Source organism: Apteryx mantelli, chromosome 2, assembly GCF_036417845.1.
Source record: "Apteryx mantelli isolate bAptMan1 chromosome 2, bAptMan1.hap1, whole genome shotgun sequence".
Taxonomy (NCBI): Eukaryota; Metazoa; Chordata; class Aves; order Apterygiformes; family Apterygidae; genus Apteryx; species Apteryx mantelli.
In genome coordinates, this window is record NC_089979.1 from 119,182,573 (window position 1) to 119,196,524 (window position 13,952).

At 39.5% G+C, this 13,952-nt stretch overlaps 1 protein-coding gene across 6 annotated transcripts in view; it reads right to left on the minus strand.

Annotated features, from left to right (window-relative positions):
* Nucleotides 1-13,952, minus strand: part of TRAK1 (trafficking kinesin protein 1) — a 145,168-nt gene that overhangs the window by 14,738 nt on the left and 116,478 nt on the right. For 4 of the 6 annotated variants that reach the window (XM_067291345.1, XM_067291344.1, XM_067291340.1 and 1 more), the window contains 4 exons: nucleotides 12,242-12,318; nucleotides 9,850-10,086; nucleotides 8,589-8,905; nucleotides 3,908-4,237 (listed from right to left, as the gene is read on the minus strand). In XM_067291345.1, the coding sequence (XP_067147446.1) occupies nucleotides 3,908-4,237; nucleotides 8,589-8,905; nucleotides 9,850-10,086; nucleotides 12,242-12,318 (961 nt within the window). The remainder of the gene's footprint in view (nucleotides 1-3,907; nucleotides 4,238-8,588; nucleotides 8,906-9,849; nucleotides 10,087-12,241; nucleotides 12,319-13,952) is intronic. The other 2 variants (XM_067291341.1, XM_067291346.1) reach the window with 1 other exon arrangement.

The window sequence follows — 13,952 nt, forward strand, 5'->3', positions numbered from 1 at the left end:
CAGTTTTGTAGATTTCTAGCTACTTGCTAATTTCTAAGGTAGCAAATAGGCTTAGAAAGCTGGTCTGAGATAACTGGAGTTCTCCCAGGCAGTATCAGGAGGAGCTAGGAAGTAACCTGTTCTACAGCGACCTGTATCCAGATTGTAGTGGAAGAAGAAATGGAGGGGAATACAAGTCGTTCTTGCCAATTTGTAATCCAGGGTGGGTCTAAATTTGTTTTTCTGCTCCAAACAAAGAATTCTCCCAAATCATTACCTGTTATCATTATCTTTCTACTCTGTTCTTTAAAAAAAAGTATACATACACACAGATACATATATATGTGCATATATATGTGTGTGTATATATAAAGTCCATGATAATAAAGTTTCACAACTTTTAACAGGTTCTTGTGCTTACTGTCTTTATAATGAGGAAATTCTTCCCCCAAGATGTAACCCAGATAGCCTTTTTTTGTGCTGTTATTCTATCCTGAGTACATGAAGAACTGCTTGTTCCCTTTCTCTCTGCAGCAACACATTTTAAAAATACATGATATCTTCTCTTGAATCTTTTCTTCTGTAGACCAAAAGAGAAAAGACAGATATTTTGGTCTTTGATCATAATCCATGTTTTCTAGACCTCCAGCTTTTCTTGCTATTGTTATTTGGACTCTTTGAATGGTAAACACCTTGACAATATCCCAAACTGCACAGAACTGTAGCTGAAGCCTTATTTATTTCCACATTAATTTAAAAAAATCACAGAATCACAGAATCGCTGAGGTTGGAAGGGACCTCTGGAGATCATCTAGTCCAACCCCCCTGCTCAAGCAGGGTCACCTAGAGCACATTGCACAGGACTGCATCCAGGCGCGTTTTGAATATCTCCAGAGAAGGAGACTCCACCACCTCTCTGGGCAACCTGTTCCAGTGCTCTGTCACCCTCACAGTGAAAAAGTTTTTCCTCATGTTCAGATGGAAGTGTCTGTGTTTCAGTTTGTGCCCATTGCCTCACGTCCTGTCGCTCGGCACCACTGAAAAGAGTCTGGTCCCATCCTCTCGACACCCTCCCTTCAGATACTTGTACACGTTGATAAGATCTCCTCTCAGCCTTCTCTTCTCCAAGCTAAACAGGCCCAGCTCTCTCAGTCTTTCCTCACAAGAGAGATGCTCCAGTCCCCTAATCATCTTTGTAGCCCTTCGCTGGACTTGCTCCAGTAGTGCCACATCCCTCTTGTACTGGGGAGCCCAGAACTGGACGCAGTACTCCAGATGTGGCCTCACCAGGGCTGAGTAGAGGGGCAGGATCACCCCCCTCGACCTGCTGGCAACAGTCTTCCTGATGCACCCCAGGATACCATTGGCCTTCTTGGCCACAAGGGCACATTGCTGCCTCATGCTTAACTTGCTGTCCACCAGCGCTCCCAGGTCCTTCTCTGCAGAGCTGCTTTCCAGCAGGTCAACCCCCAACCTGTCCTGGTGCAGGGGGTTATTCCTCCCTAGGTGCAGGACCCTGCACTTGCCTTTGTTGAACTTCATGAGGTTCCTCTCTGCCCACCTCTCCAGCCTGTCCAGGTCTCTCTGAATGGCAGCACAGCCCTCTGGCGTATCAGCCACTCCTCCCAGTTTTGTATCATCAGCAAACTTGCTGAGGGTGCACTCTGTCCCTTCATCCAGGTCATTGATGAAGAAGTTGAACAAGACTGGACCCAGGACTGACCCCTGGGGGACACCGCTAGCTACAGGCCTCCAACTAGACTCTGTGCCACTGATCACAACTCTCTGAGCTCTGCCATTCAGCCAGTTCTCAATCCACCTCACTGTCCACTCATCTAGCCCACACTTCCTGAGCTTGTCTATGAGGATGTTATGGGAGACAGTGTCAAAAGCCTTGCTGAAGTCAAGGTAGACAACATCCACTGCTCTCCCCTCATCTACCCAGCCAGTCATTCCATCAGAGAAGGCTATCAGATTGGTTAGGCATGATTTCCCCTTGGTGAAGCCATGCTGACTACTCCTGATCACCTTCTTTTCTTCCACATGCTTGGAGAAGGCTTCCAGGATGAGCTGCTCCATCACCTTTCCAGGGATGCAGGTGAGGCTGACTGGCCTGTAGTTCCCTGGGTCCTCCTTCTTGCCCTTTTTGAAGACTGGGGTGACATTGGCTTTCTTCCAGTCTTCAGGCACCTCTCCTGTCCTCCATGACCTTTCAAAGATGATGGAGAGTGGCTTAGCAATAATGTCCGCCAGCTCCCTCAGCACTCATGGGTGCATCCCATCAGGGCCCATGGATTTGTGGGTGTCAAGTTTGCTTAAATGATCTCTAACCCGATCCTCCTCCACCAAGGGAAAGTCTTCCTTTCTCCAGACTTTCTCCCTTGTCTCCAGGATCTGGGGTTCCTGAGGGCTGGCCTGAGCAGTAAAGACTGAAGCAAAGGCGGCATTCAGTAACTCTGCCTTCTCTGCATCCTTTGTCACCAGGGCACCCACCCCATTCAGCAAAGGGCCCACATTTTCCTTGGTCTTCCTCTTGCTGCTGATGTATTTGAAGAAGCCCTTCTTGCTGTCCTTGACATGCCTTGCCAGATTTAATTCCAAACGGGCCTTAGCCTTCCTCGTCGCATCCCTGCATACTAGCTAGTATCATCGTTATTTCTGGACAATAGATTTCATAGGCTAAAATAATTTTTTGCAATGGAACAGGAAGTTGAAAGGTTTGGAAGAAATTTAATCTTACTATAACTGGCTGCAAGCAGTAGCTTGTTTTCAAAAGCTTAGAGCACTGAATTGCTACTCTTTAGTGAGAGCTGAGGATACTCTGAACTTCGCAGAAGGAACAAAGAAATATTATTGCCTAGCCCTGTGACATCATCTAATTTTCTGAAGACCAGGCAAATAAGTTATAATTTATTTCAGAAAAAGGAGGGGGAGGGAAGTGTCCTCATTTAAAGTAGCTACATATAAATATGAAATCTGAAAGAAAGGGGAGTTCTGATAGCTTTTTGATTCTGGACTACAGTTTTTCACCTATGGCAAATCTTATCGAAGACTAGTGCTCTTATAAAGGTTATTGAACAAACAAAAAGCCCAAAACACATCTACAGTCTGAGCATCTGCAGCCTCATACTATAATGGACTGCAAAAATCAGTTCAGAGTATCTAACACACCATGCAGTAGTGAGTCATTTGAAAATACTCAAGTCTTAACATGGTATAAATATAAAGGACAGAAATTAAGAATACTGTAGTGGATGGGAGATGAGGGAAATGTCATTATTCTCCACGTAAAGACATGCTTTAAATTCTTTATATCCACTGAGTTTATCTCATTGAGAATTTAAAAACAGGTAACTAGCTGAGGTAACTGCATTCAACCTGCAGAACTGCTTTGCTTGATTTTCAAGGCACTTCTATTTGTTTCAACAAAGCCAACTTAGATGCACCTTTTGTCATTATTTTGCCTCTGCTTTTTTCCAAAGCACAGAAGCTAAAGCATGGCATCATCCCTCATGAACAGTCAGGAAAATATCTGTGCTATAAACATACAAAATATATACAGCCTATACATTATACACACTGAAGAGTGTGCACTGAATACACATACAAGCCCCATACATGCCAGCACAAGGCTTTGTGAATGAACCACTTCCTTTTAGCAGCCTTCTCTTATCAAAATAGAGTAAATTATTGACCACAAATGCTGTTACCAAAAAAAAAAAAAAAAAATCAAATTGAAAGATTATTAAAGAAAGGATTTTTGAGCTAATGTTAGAATGGTTATGTTCTAACCATTGCACGCATTAACGTGCAGATGCTACACACAAAGCAATACTATGGATGCTGTTCTGGAGAGATGTGAGAATGTCCCAGTAATCGAAATCCTGTAAAGATGTCAGTTTTACTGGACTTAACGAGTTTCCCTCACCAGACCCCTCATCATCGTCAGTCGCGGACTCCTGCATCTCCTCTGTGAAAGCCTGAGATTGGCTGGGGTTATTCTTGCTGTCTGAAACAGTCACTTGTGCTTGTGACCTCTCACCTGAGGTCTCTGTGTGCTGAACTGGCGTCGAGGTAGTTAGGCCCTTGTAAGAAATGTCACCTGTCTCATCTTCCTCATAGTCATTAAGGCAGTACACTTCATCCAGGTCGAGATCCAGGGTCCTGAAGCCCTTAGTGACAACCCCGGGCCTCGGGTCCAGTATCCCACCCAGGTGAGGCTGAGCCAGCTGCTGCCAGTGGTGCAAAGTGGCAGAACCTTGAAAGGGAACAGAAAGAGAACCAAAATAAATCAGCAAGCAATCCCAGATCCAAAAGGTAGAAAATCTATTTAAGCAGAAATTTATTTATGCAGAAATCCAAATCTCAGTCCCATTAAAGGTTTGGAGTTTCTATGAACTGGCTTAAATATTTCTAGGAAGACATGCTACAAGGCAAAACCACTTCAGTTGCTCTTTTGCGTTTCCAGAACAATATGAAGTAAACTGGTCACATAAGCACTAGATAGGCTAAGTCTAGCAGTCAGATGTGACCTCCTTGTGCACATGCACCTCCCCTCCTCTTCAATATTCTTATCCCCCTAAATTTATGGGATTAAGAAGGAGTAGAAAGAATTTATATTTAACAGTCAAGCTGAGCATTACCACAGAAAGCTCTAAGAACACATACCACGTAATCCTGCATTAAGCTCACATGAAGAAAGGTGTTAGAAACATGCTAGAATTTACTACCAGTGACTAACAGGAAAATAGCAGTTACACAGATTATATAGCAATTTTCACATTCTAACATGTTAGAAAGCCACATCAACTCCAGGCACATATAAGCAGATAATAGCTCTCATCTATGTGTCAGGTCTAAATACTTGTATGGCTCCTATCTGAACCCCTGTGCTACAGGAAGTCACTATTCTACAACCATATGCTACTGTACCTGTAGCTTCATCCTTGGCAGAAAAACGTTTTAAGTGAGGAAAGAGGTGCATTATAAAGAGAACAACATTTCAATATTTAAAAGTTCAATTTGAGACACTGAGTCAGAAAGAGCAATGTAGCAGGTTACACTGATACACACACTGAGATGGGCCCACTAAAATCAGGGGAAGATTTATCTGATTCCTCAAGCAGTATGATTAAACACTGCTCACAAAAGCCAAAATTTTCCCATGTGTGCACACCAATCACTACTGTGCAACATTTGGCTTAAAACTATTCATTCTAGGTCCTGCAATGCAAACAAAACATCCTTACTTACATTTCTGCCAGCTCCAGTAAGAGCAGTTTTTGTTGTCATGTTCCCCACTCCCAGCAGAATACAGACTCATTCGACAGGCTGACATACATGTCTCAGCAGCATTAAAACACTAGGAATATTCAATTCTTTGCATGCTAATATGTAAATTCTAAAAGACTAGTAAGTAGGAAAGGGATGGACCTTATGAAACACACTGTTTCACATCTGAAAAAATCCCATGGAATGAAAGCAATTATCATTTCACAGTAAGAATACTGAATTACAGGTAGCAAACAGGGAAAACTTCTTTCTTTAGAATGACTGAGATGAGTAAGTAGCATTGAACAATAAGTCTATCTCACTGTTTTTAAGACTTATAATTTTTAGGTCATCATGAAAAACAAATGAAAAGATTCTGCAATACAGAATACTTTGGATCTGCAATGCAAGTTACTTCAGATGAATGCCTGCGTCTGTGTATAAAAGGGCATTTATATATAAACGTACATTTAATTTTGAGGAACTAAATAGGATCTAGACTGATCGGTACCCTTGAGGCTTGAGATGTAGAAGCCATTACAACTCCAAAAGAAATAACTCTAAGGAAAAAAAACCTCCACCCCTCTAGTTCATATTCATTTCTGAATTGTCCCAAAGGTTGAGTTTTTCTACTTCTACATTTATTAAAAAAAAAAAAAATCCAGAATGTGGATAAGCGCCCAAATATTGTTAAATCCTGAGCACAGAGTAGGGCTTCACTGTATGACAATACTCTCAAAAGTTACAGAAAAACACCAAAAACTGAAGTTTCTTTCTGCACGCACTGCATGCAAGTATAAAATCCTATTGCTGATTCCCTTCTATGTATAAGGTTCTGAAGAGGTAATCTTTTTTACCTTACAGACCACCAAAAATTGGTATTTATAGAAACTCTGCAGAGTACAAGCATTAAGTTGACAATATTTAAGATCTTTGCTGTGGAAATATATTCACCACAATAACTGTATTTTAAGCTTTATATATCTATTGACATTACATATTATCAGTATCTTTTGGAAACTGGAAGTCAAAGCAGGCTCATCTTTAGCACAAAAAGGAGGATGTTTGAGTTTCTCTGCACCTCAGTTACTTTAATCTTGATCTCATAAAACGTCTGTAAGGGAGCCTTAACTTTTCCATACAGAAGATTAACACAAGCGCAGAAAGCAATGTAATAGCTGTCAATGCTCTTATGATTGGAGGCAGGGGGAAAGAATCCTAATGAAGGGGGGAATACAGAATTTCCCCTATATTCAATAACAGACCCTGACTGCACAGTTTTGTAAGCTATGTTATCAAAAGCAGTTGGCATGAGGGAAGGAGCATGGAAAAGTGGGACTGAAGTGAGCTGAAATTTAAGAGCAAAATGAGCATCTGAATCAAGCAAGTGACCTTTGTTTTTCTATTCCTGAAACCCACAAGATCACACGTGTAGCGGGGTGGTCAAGGGAAGCTTGGAGTGCGTTGGTGCCATGACTGCAACATGGGTGAAGAGATAATTAGTCCAAGGTTTAGTTTTCATATGGGACATGGGGTGCTCTATTTTGTGCTCATGACACAAGCTGCAGATTCACAGTAATAAAAAAAGACTATGTATCAAAAGCAACTGAGTCAAAATCAAGCAGTCATCTTATTTGACTTTCTTTTATTGTGAGATTTAAAAGAATGCTTTAAAGGGGCAAAAGCCACTAACCTGAAATTTAATACAGAGCTGATCTTTTCTTCTCTCATTTCTATGGCATGAGCTCCCTTAGGAAAATGACAATAAAAACCAAAAGGCAGAACTACTGACAACAGACTGTATTTTGCCACAGTAGCATTAAATTACTCAGTTTATCCATGAAGTTGAAGAAAATTTTAAACCTAATAGAAAATTGCTAGGGAAAGAAACTATGCTAAAGAGAGGAACAGAATCATAAATATGTATTTAACAAAAGATAACAAACATCAAACTTATGAAACAGGCAGACATCATGTTACAAATGAGATGCAAAAAATAAACATGAGAAGTATTTAAAAGGTTCGATAATTTTAAGGGAAAAATGAACTATGAACAAAACTGGGGAAAAAACCAGACAGATAGAAAGATGAAGACTGAAAGAGTTTATTGGAAGAAAAAAGCAGATGTAATGGGATAGTGACAGAAATCTATTACAGTGGTAGCAATCAGTAACTGAAATGAAGTTGGATCATCCCTTTTCTCATGTGATACAAGAATTTTTACGGCTGTTTGAAAGCAATCAAGAAAACATACTACTAAGAGCTATTAAAGAGAATGGACCTGTGCACTGTGGCTGTATTTTCATTGGAACAGGTAGCTATAGCATGTCACTTTCTTCAGAACACAAAAAAGGTTTTTCTTGTTTCTGAAAATGTGTCATGCTAAATACTTCTTATAGAAAAATTTGTTCTAAAAAAAAAAAGATAAAAAAAGGAAATGGTGCAATTAAAACATGCAAAAACAGTGTAATCTAACATGAGTTGTTAAAAACAACAACAACACACCCCCACACTATGAAACCAAAGCTAAATCACATAAATATCACATCTCTGAAGTATATGAACTATGGCAAATCAGATTAATTTTGTTTAATCCTGAGTGAATTCACTTGATTTTAACTCTGAGCAACAACCTGAAAAGACTGTAAGAAAGCCAGGTAGAATATATCACTCTTATGTGCTCTGTCTGCTTTGTTAGGCAGATTACAGAAATGTAATTACCCCTGAAATAAAGCTCTAGCCCTGACTACCTACCTGTATTTTGATTCATTCTAAGAAAATATATGGATGAAATTTGGCTAAAATAACATGGTATTTCACATATGAACCAAAGTCAGAGACTCGTGTTAGTTAACTCAAGACAGATAATTGAAGTCCAGAAGCCATTTTTAATCACAGAAGTAGTCCTGTTAGACCACCTGGAGTGTTTGAAATAAGTGTCTGCAAAGACCTTCGCTTATTTGCAGAACTGAGATTTGATGCATCTTTTAAGCACCTACTAATATTCTGTTCCTTAGATTTCAGATACCCAACAACCTTTCTTCTTTAAGTATAAAATAGCAATGTGAAGATTTAGATCAGCTATGAGGCTGCACTACTGATGCATGTGTGACCGGTAACATTTATTTTACTCCATTGGGTGGATTTCTTTCCTAATTAGCTTTTATGGCTTGTGGAAAAACATAGTTGTTAGAAGAGTTCAAACCAACAACGTGGATTACTGTCTCTAAAGTAAAAAGAATACGTATTGCAAAGATTTCCTGCTTTCTGGTGGTGGATGAGAGACCACAAAGAGTCACTAAGAAGAACAGATAAAGGCCGAGGCCCTTTGTTATCACCTTCTAGGGGTTTCACAATCTGAAGCTTCTCTGGCAGGTAGGATCGACTGCTGATAGACATTCCTGAATATCCAGTGAATTCTGAAAATCTGGAGTGAGTTCCCAGTGACATGATGCTCTCTGTGGGAGTAATGGAACCACTATGGAGTTCACCCTTTTCCGCCAGTTCCCGCAACTTCCTTTCCTGCTCTTCTTCGAAGAACTTTCTCTCCGAAAGGTAGTTCTCCCGCCTAAGGGACAGCCTACGAAGGGCAGTCTCTAGGTCACTGGAACCAGGTGTCCCTGGGGTTCCAGGCTTCTTCATTCCATCTTCATTTCTAAAGCACAGCAGGGGAGGAAAACAAATGGAGGTAAGGGGGAGAAAAAACACTTTCAGAAGCTTAAAGCTTTCACACGACAGTTTTGAGACATACAGCAACACCTTTAAATTTCAGTGTCTGGGAACAAAATGCTACTCTTCCAGGGGAGCTCAAAGGCAAACACTGATGCTTTCTTTCATACTAAACCATTTCAGAACCCTAGCTCCTCACGGAAACTCCTGCTTGGAAAAGTTGTGCTTTAATTAAGAGCTTCCTCCTACAAAGAGATGAGAGGCTCCTAGTTGTTGCTGGTCTCTCATTGTGATACAAACTCAAGCGAGCAGGCCAAGTCTTATGCAGCAAATACTTCAAGAATATCTCAGTGAGTCACAGAAGTATACTACACCAGCAAATATTCATTGTTTGTTTTGGGATATTAGTATATGCAGTGTATTGTGCAGCTTTACTCAGGGATGGAAGGGTGGGACAAACTGTTAGAGCAGCAGAGTCCTGACTGGTTTCATTCAGAATTTTTTTATATGAGGTTACCTACTTTAACTTTTTTTTTAACTTTGTTTTAGGATCAGAAGAGTTAGTTTTGCTGCAACTTAGATCAGAATTTCTTGGCATTAATGCAAAATGGTGAAAATACAATTAGTTTTAAGTGCTGATCCATATTTTCAAAAGCAAAGAGTGGTTTCACATCATCTGGTGATGATGCATCTTAAAACACATACGATTTGCAGAGATTGATACACAGAACTTCATAAAAGCCAGATTTATTTTTTTAAACTCAGTGCTAAAGAACTAAAAGCACAAAAATCAAGTCACTTTTGAAAACGCAGGTCACTGTTTTAGCCTGCACAATGTGAGACAAATAAAGAGGAAAATACAAACACTTTGCCTCATGTCAGAAGAAAAAAAAAAAACAAAACACCACAGTCCAGTCCTGAAGTACTTACCCATTTTCAGCGGATTCCGTCTCTAGGATGATGCTATTGGTCTTGTTGTCTATCAGAATGTTGGAGATGTCTCCTCCATAGAAGCTGGAACGTGGAGTGCTGACACAGCTAGAAATAACTGAGTTCATAGCAGAGGACTGGTTAGAGCCTGGAATATTCATTGGTGATGGAGTCATGGATCTCTGCTTGACAACTTGGTTTACATTTCTCACCGTCTCGAAGACCCGCTTCTGATGACTGACAAGACATACATACAGTTAATAATCACACGCTGGAGCAACATTTTGCCTCAAGAACAGAGAAACAGGTAACAGCTTGTTAATGACCATTTCTATCACAGTCTTTCCCCCACCCCCGCTGCCATCTTGTCCTTATAAGCATCTGCAAAGGAGTTTATGTAGAGTCTGATATTTGCCATATAGTCTGACCATTACATTCAATCCATCAACATTACACTTTTGTCATTCTAAAATATAATTTAGACAGAATATTTGAGAATTATATGCATAACCCTCCTCAAATATCAATCCAAATTAAGTGAAAGAGCATTTCAGTGGATCAGCTAAAAACCTCATAAAGCCATTGTGTGGAAATGAGTTTAAAAAAAAAATATATATATATATATATATATATATATATATATATATAAAATCTTCATTCAATTCCTAACTATGAACTAAGTTAATCCATTTTAAGAGAGAATTTGGATTAATTCTGCTGAGTGTCCCTAACGCAAGCAATATCTGTATCTTTCCTTTTTGTAACCAATTTCCTACCCCCCTAAACAGCATTTCAAAAAAAAAAAAAAAAAAAAAAAAAAAAAAAATCAGATATATCATGTAACCACAGCCTACAGAGGCTGTCAGGGCTGGAAACCTAAATTCTGACCTACTTATAAAGTTCATTCTTTGTCACCATTGTCCCGATTCCAAAACTAACTTTGTTCATCTTCTTCAGGATTAAGATCAGATGATACTTCAAAAGAAATTTCTTGAAAAAATAAACTTGCCCCACATCATGTTACAAAAGCACCCTTGCTGCTTTGCTTTACTGTTCAACACTGGCTGAACACAAGAACAGCACACTCATTCTAGCTTGAAGGTAACACTGCAAGAGGGTATCGGTGACAGTATGCCTTATGCTATTTGATGTCATTCAAATTTCTATCTTTCTGCCCATTAATACTCATTAATTGCATCCTCTGTGTACAGCCTCCAAGTCTCCAGTAGCTTGTCTCTAGGAGGCTGAATGTAAGAGCATCTACCAACAAGCAGTCTCACAGAGCTTAGAGTCACCACCACCAACCAAATAAGTAAAACCCAGAGGAACCATGAAACCAAAAAAGGTGTCCATCCTTGGTAAATCCACACCAATGGAAAAGACGTTTTAAAGAAGTCAAACTAGCCTTAAGTTAGACAACTCTGGAAGGACAAAAGAACCCTATGGGGCTTGGGCATGCTCACATCTTTCTGATCTCGCATTTTTCTGATCAACATCTTACTTTGTTGAAGCCTCACTTACAGTTCCTGTCTCCTGCTCAGCCAAGCTTTAAGTATTTGCTGAACTTCGCTTAAACATACTTAAAATGTTTCTTGAAAGCAGCTACTGTATCTTTCCTCATTGTCCATTCTTTGTAAAGCACAGGACAAAGCAGGGAGAAGTTCTAATAGGCCCCTAATTAGCATTACCTTGTTTCAAAGTAACCAGCCTCTGCTTTGTACAAATAGGTGAGACAGACCTATTGCAGCACACACGCAACTTAGGTCAGTAAGGCTATTTCTGCCACACTAACTTTCTTTAGCTTTTGAAGCTTCAGAAGCACTTAACTTGTTTCAAACCACTGTCTTGTTTAACTCAGGAGAGCTGTAACAGAAGGGATGCCTGCTGCAGCTCACCTGGGTACTTAGTTTGGTGTCTGTTACACAACTGCTCTGAATCCCTGTTTTCATTGACATTCTCCTCAGAATCTGGATTATACCAATGATTATCTAGCAATTTCTACTATGAGACCCTAAAAGAGGGCCCAAGGCTGGAACTCATCCCCTAATCATAAAATGAAGAAACCTGGCATGATAACACCTAAGAAAACCAGTCCTTTTTCATTCTCAGTCCCACCTTTTCAGCGCCCAAGAAGGAAGGTAAAGTTCCAAAGACAAGGTGAAGCCTGTATCTGGGGGGTTTCTTTTGTCAGCTTAACCAGAAAAATATAAACACCCCAATGACCAGGCAATTTATTTTGTCTGTCATTCACATGCTCCCAAAAACATTTCCTTCTAAATCCCTAGCGTAACTATTTAGTGTATTTTTTTCTTTCCTATCAAACAGTAACTAACTTCAGATACAGTTAATCAATTTCTTAAAGAACATAGGAACCAATTCTTTTCAGTCGTACGCCAAGTCAGGAGAGTCAGGTTCATCTAAATGCAGTTCTTTCCTCATCGACCCTTCTATCTCTGCTGCCAGAGAATCCTGTTAAAATCAAGAACAAAAGAAAAACACATATCACAGTATTAATAGATATTCCCAAACTGTCATTCCAGACAAAAAAGTACAGGTGTAAAATGAAAACTGGAAAGCTGGAAGACTAATGATTGTATCTAGATGACTGACAAATTATAACTGTTAACTCTATATTGCTATAGTACTTACCATCTGAAGAGACATAACATAGATAACATTTGACAAGAATATCACAGAATATCACAGGCAACAACAGAATCCAGATCCTCCAGCTTCCTGATCTATATTTCCTACTTATAACACTCTCCTTCACATAAAAAGTTTTGCTATAATTTGTTTTTGTTTAATACATACAAAAAACACATTCTTCCCTTTCACAACATTCTCCCCACACACAGAGAGGGGAAAAAAAACCAAAAAGCAGGCCAAACCAAAAAACCCCTCACTGATCTTGGCACGAGGTGTTACCTACTTCACCCATACAGTTAAAGGTGACAGGCTATCAGTTCCTCACTGTTGGTCATTATGTGTTACTGCCTAAATGAAGTTATGTACAGGGTTTAAGTGCCAAACATTCACAAATCTAAATGACCTTCTGTTCCCTGATTAAACATTTGAAAGTCAATTTTATAAAAAACACATAAACCTATATTAGTGCAAGCATCCTTTTCTCAAACAGCTTGCAACTGTATTGGAACAAATACAACTTTTATTATTAAGAATATCTGCACTTTAAATTGGCTTATGCTCAGTCTCAGAAGGGAACATAAAAAAGCAAGCTAAGACTTCATTGACAATTTACATCTTGTTACCACAAAAGTAATCTATGTGTGTTCTTTGTCAGTAGTCAAAATGAGGCATGGTAAAAGACAAGGAGGGCCAGATTCTGCTGCTTGATCACGTTAATGTAACTGAAAAGAATCTTCACAAAATCAAAGCCCCCACAAGTAATGGGATTATTCTAGAGAAACACAGGCAAGCACAGCCAGGCACAGAACTCGGACATTTTTTTCTACTCTTTTCCCATTTGGTTGAAGATACTGCCTAGTTCCCATGCTTTGAATGTACAATGTCATAATCAAATGAAATTAAGTAAACAATTTTGATAGCATATCAGTGAAATTGCCATAATTGAAGTTGCCATAATACATATTAACAACTATTCTTTTAATGAACTACTGAATTTTCAATGACCCTAAAACAAGAAGGTATGTGTAACCTATTCAACTGTCCAAGAACAAGAAAATATACCAGAAGTGACTAGAAGCAACATCCAGAAACCATTAGGTATCAGGAAACTATATCTCAAGGATGTTTAAGAAAAATGGAAAGCTCACCGGAAAACCAGCCACAACAGTATAGGAGATGCATAACAAAGATTTACAGAGCTGTATAACAACCCACTAATGCTACCCATAATTCACAGCATAAGTATAGCAACTTTAGATCTTATATAAACCTGCAATAAAAACAACCAATCGCACAGCGTCACTGCTTCAGAACCAGGTATGCAGAAGTGGTCACTCGGGTATCCTCTAATACTATATGCATACATATTTCATTGTCATCAAAAGAAACAAACCACCCACGCTTATGCCTGGCCTGGCATCCCACCCCTGACACTGTAATTCAGATGCAACAAA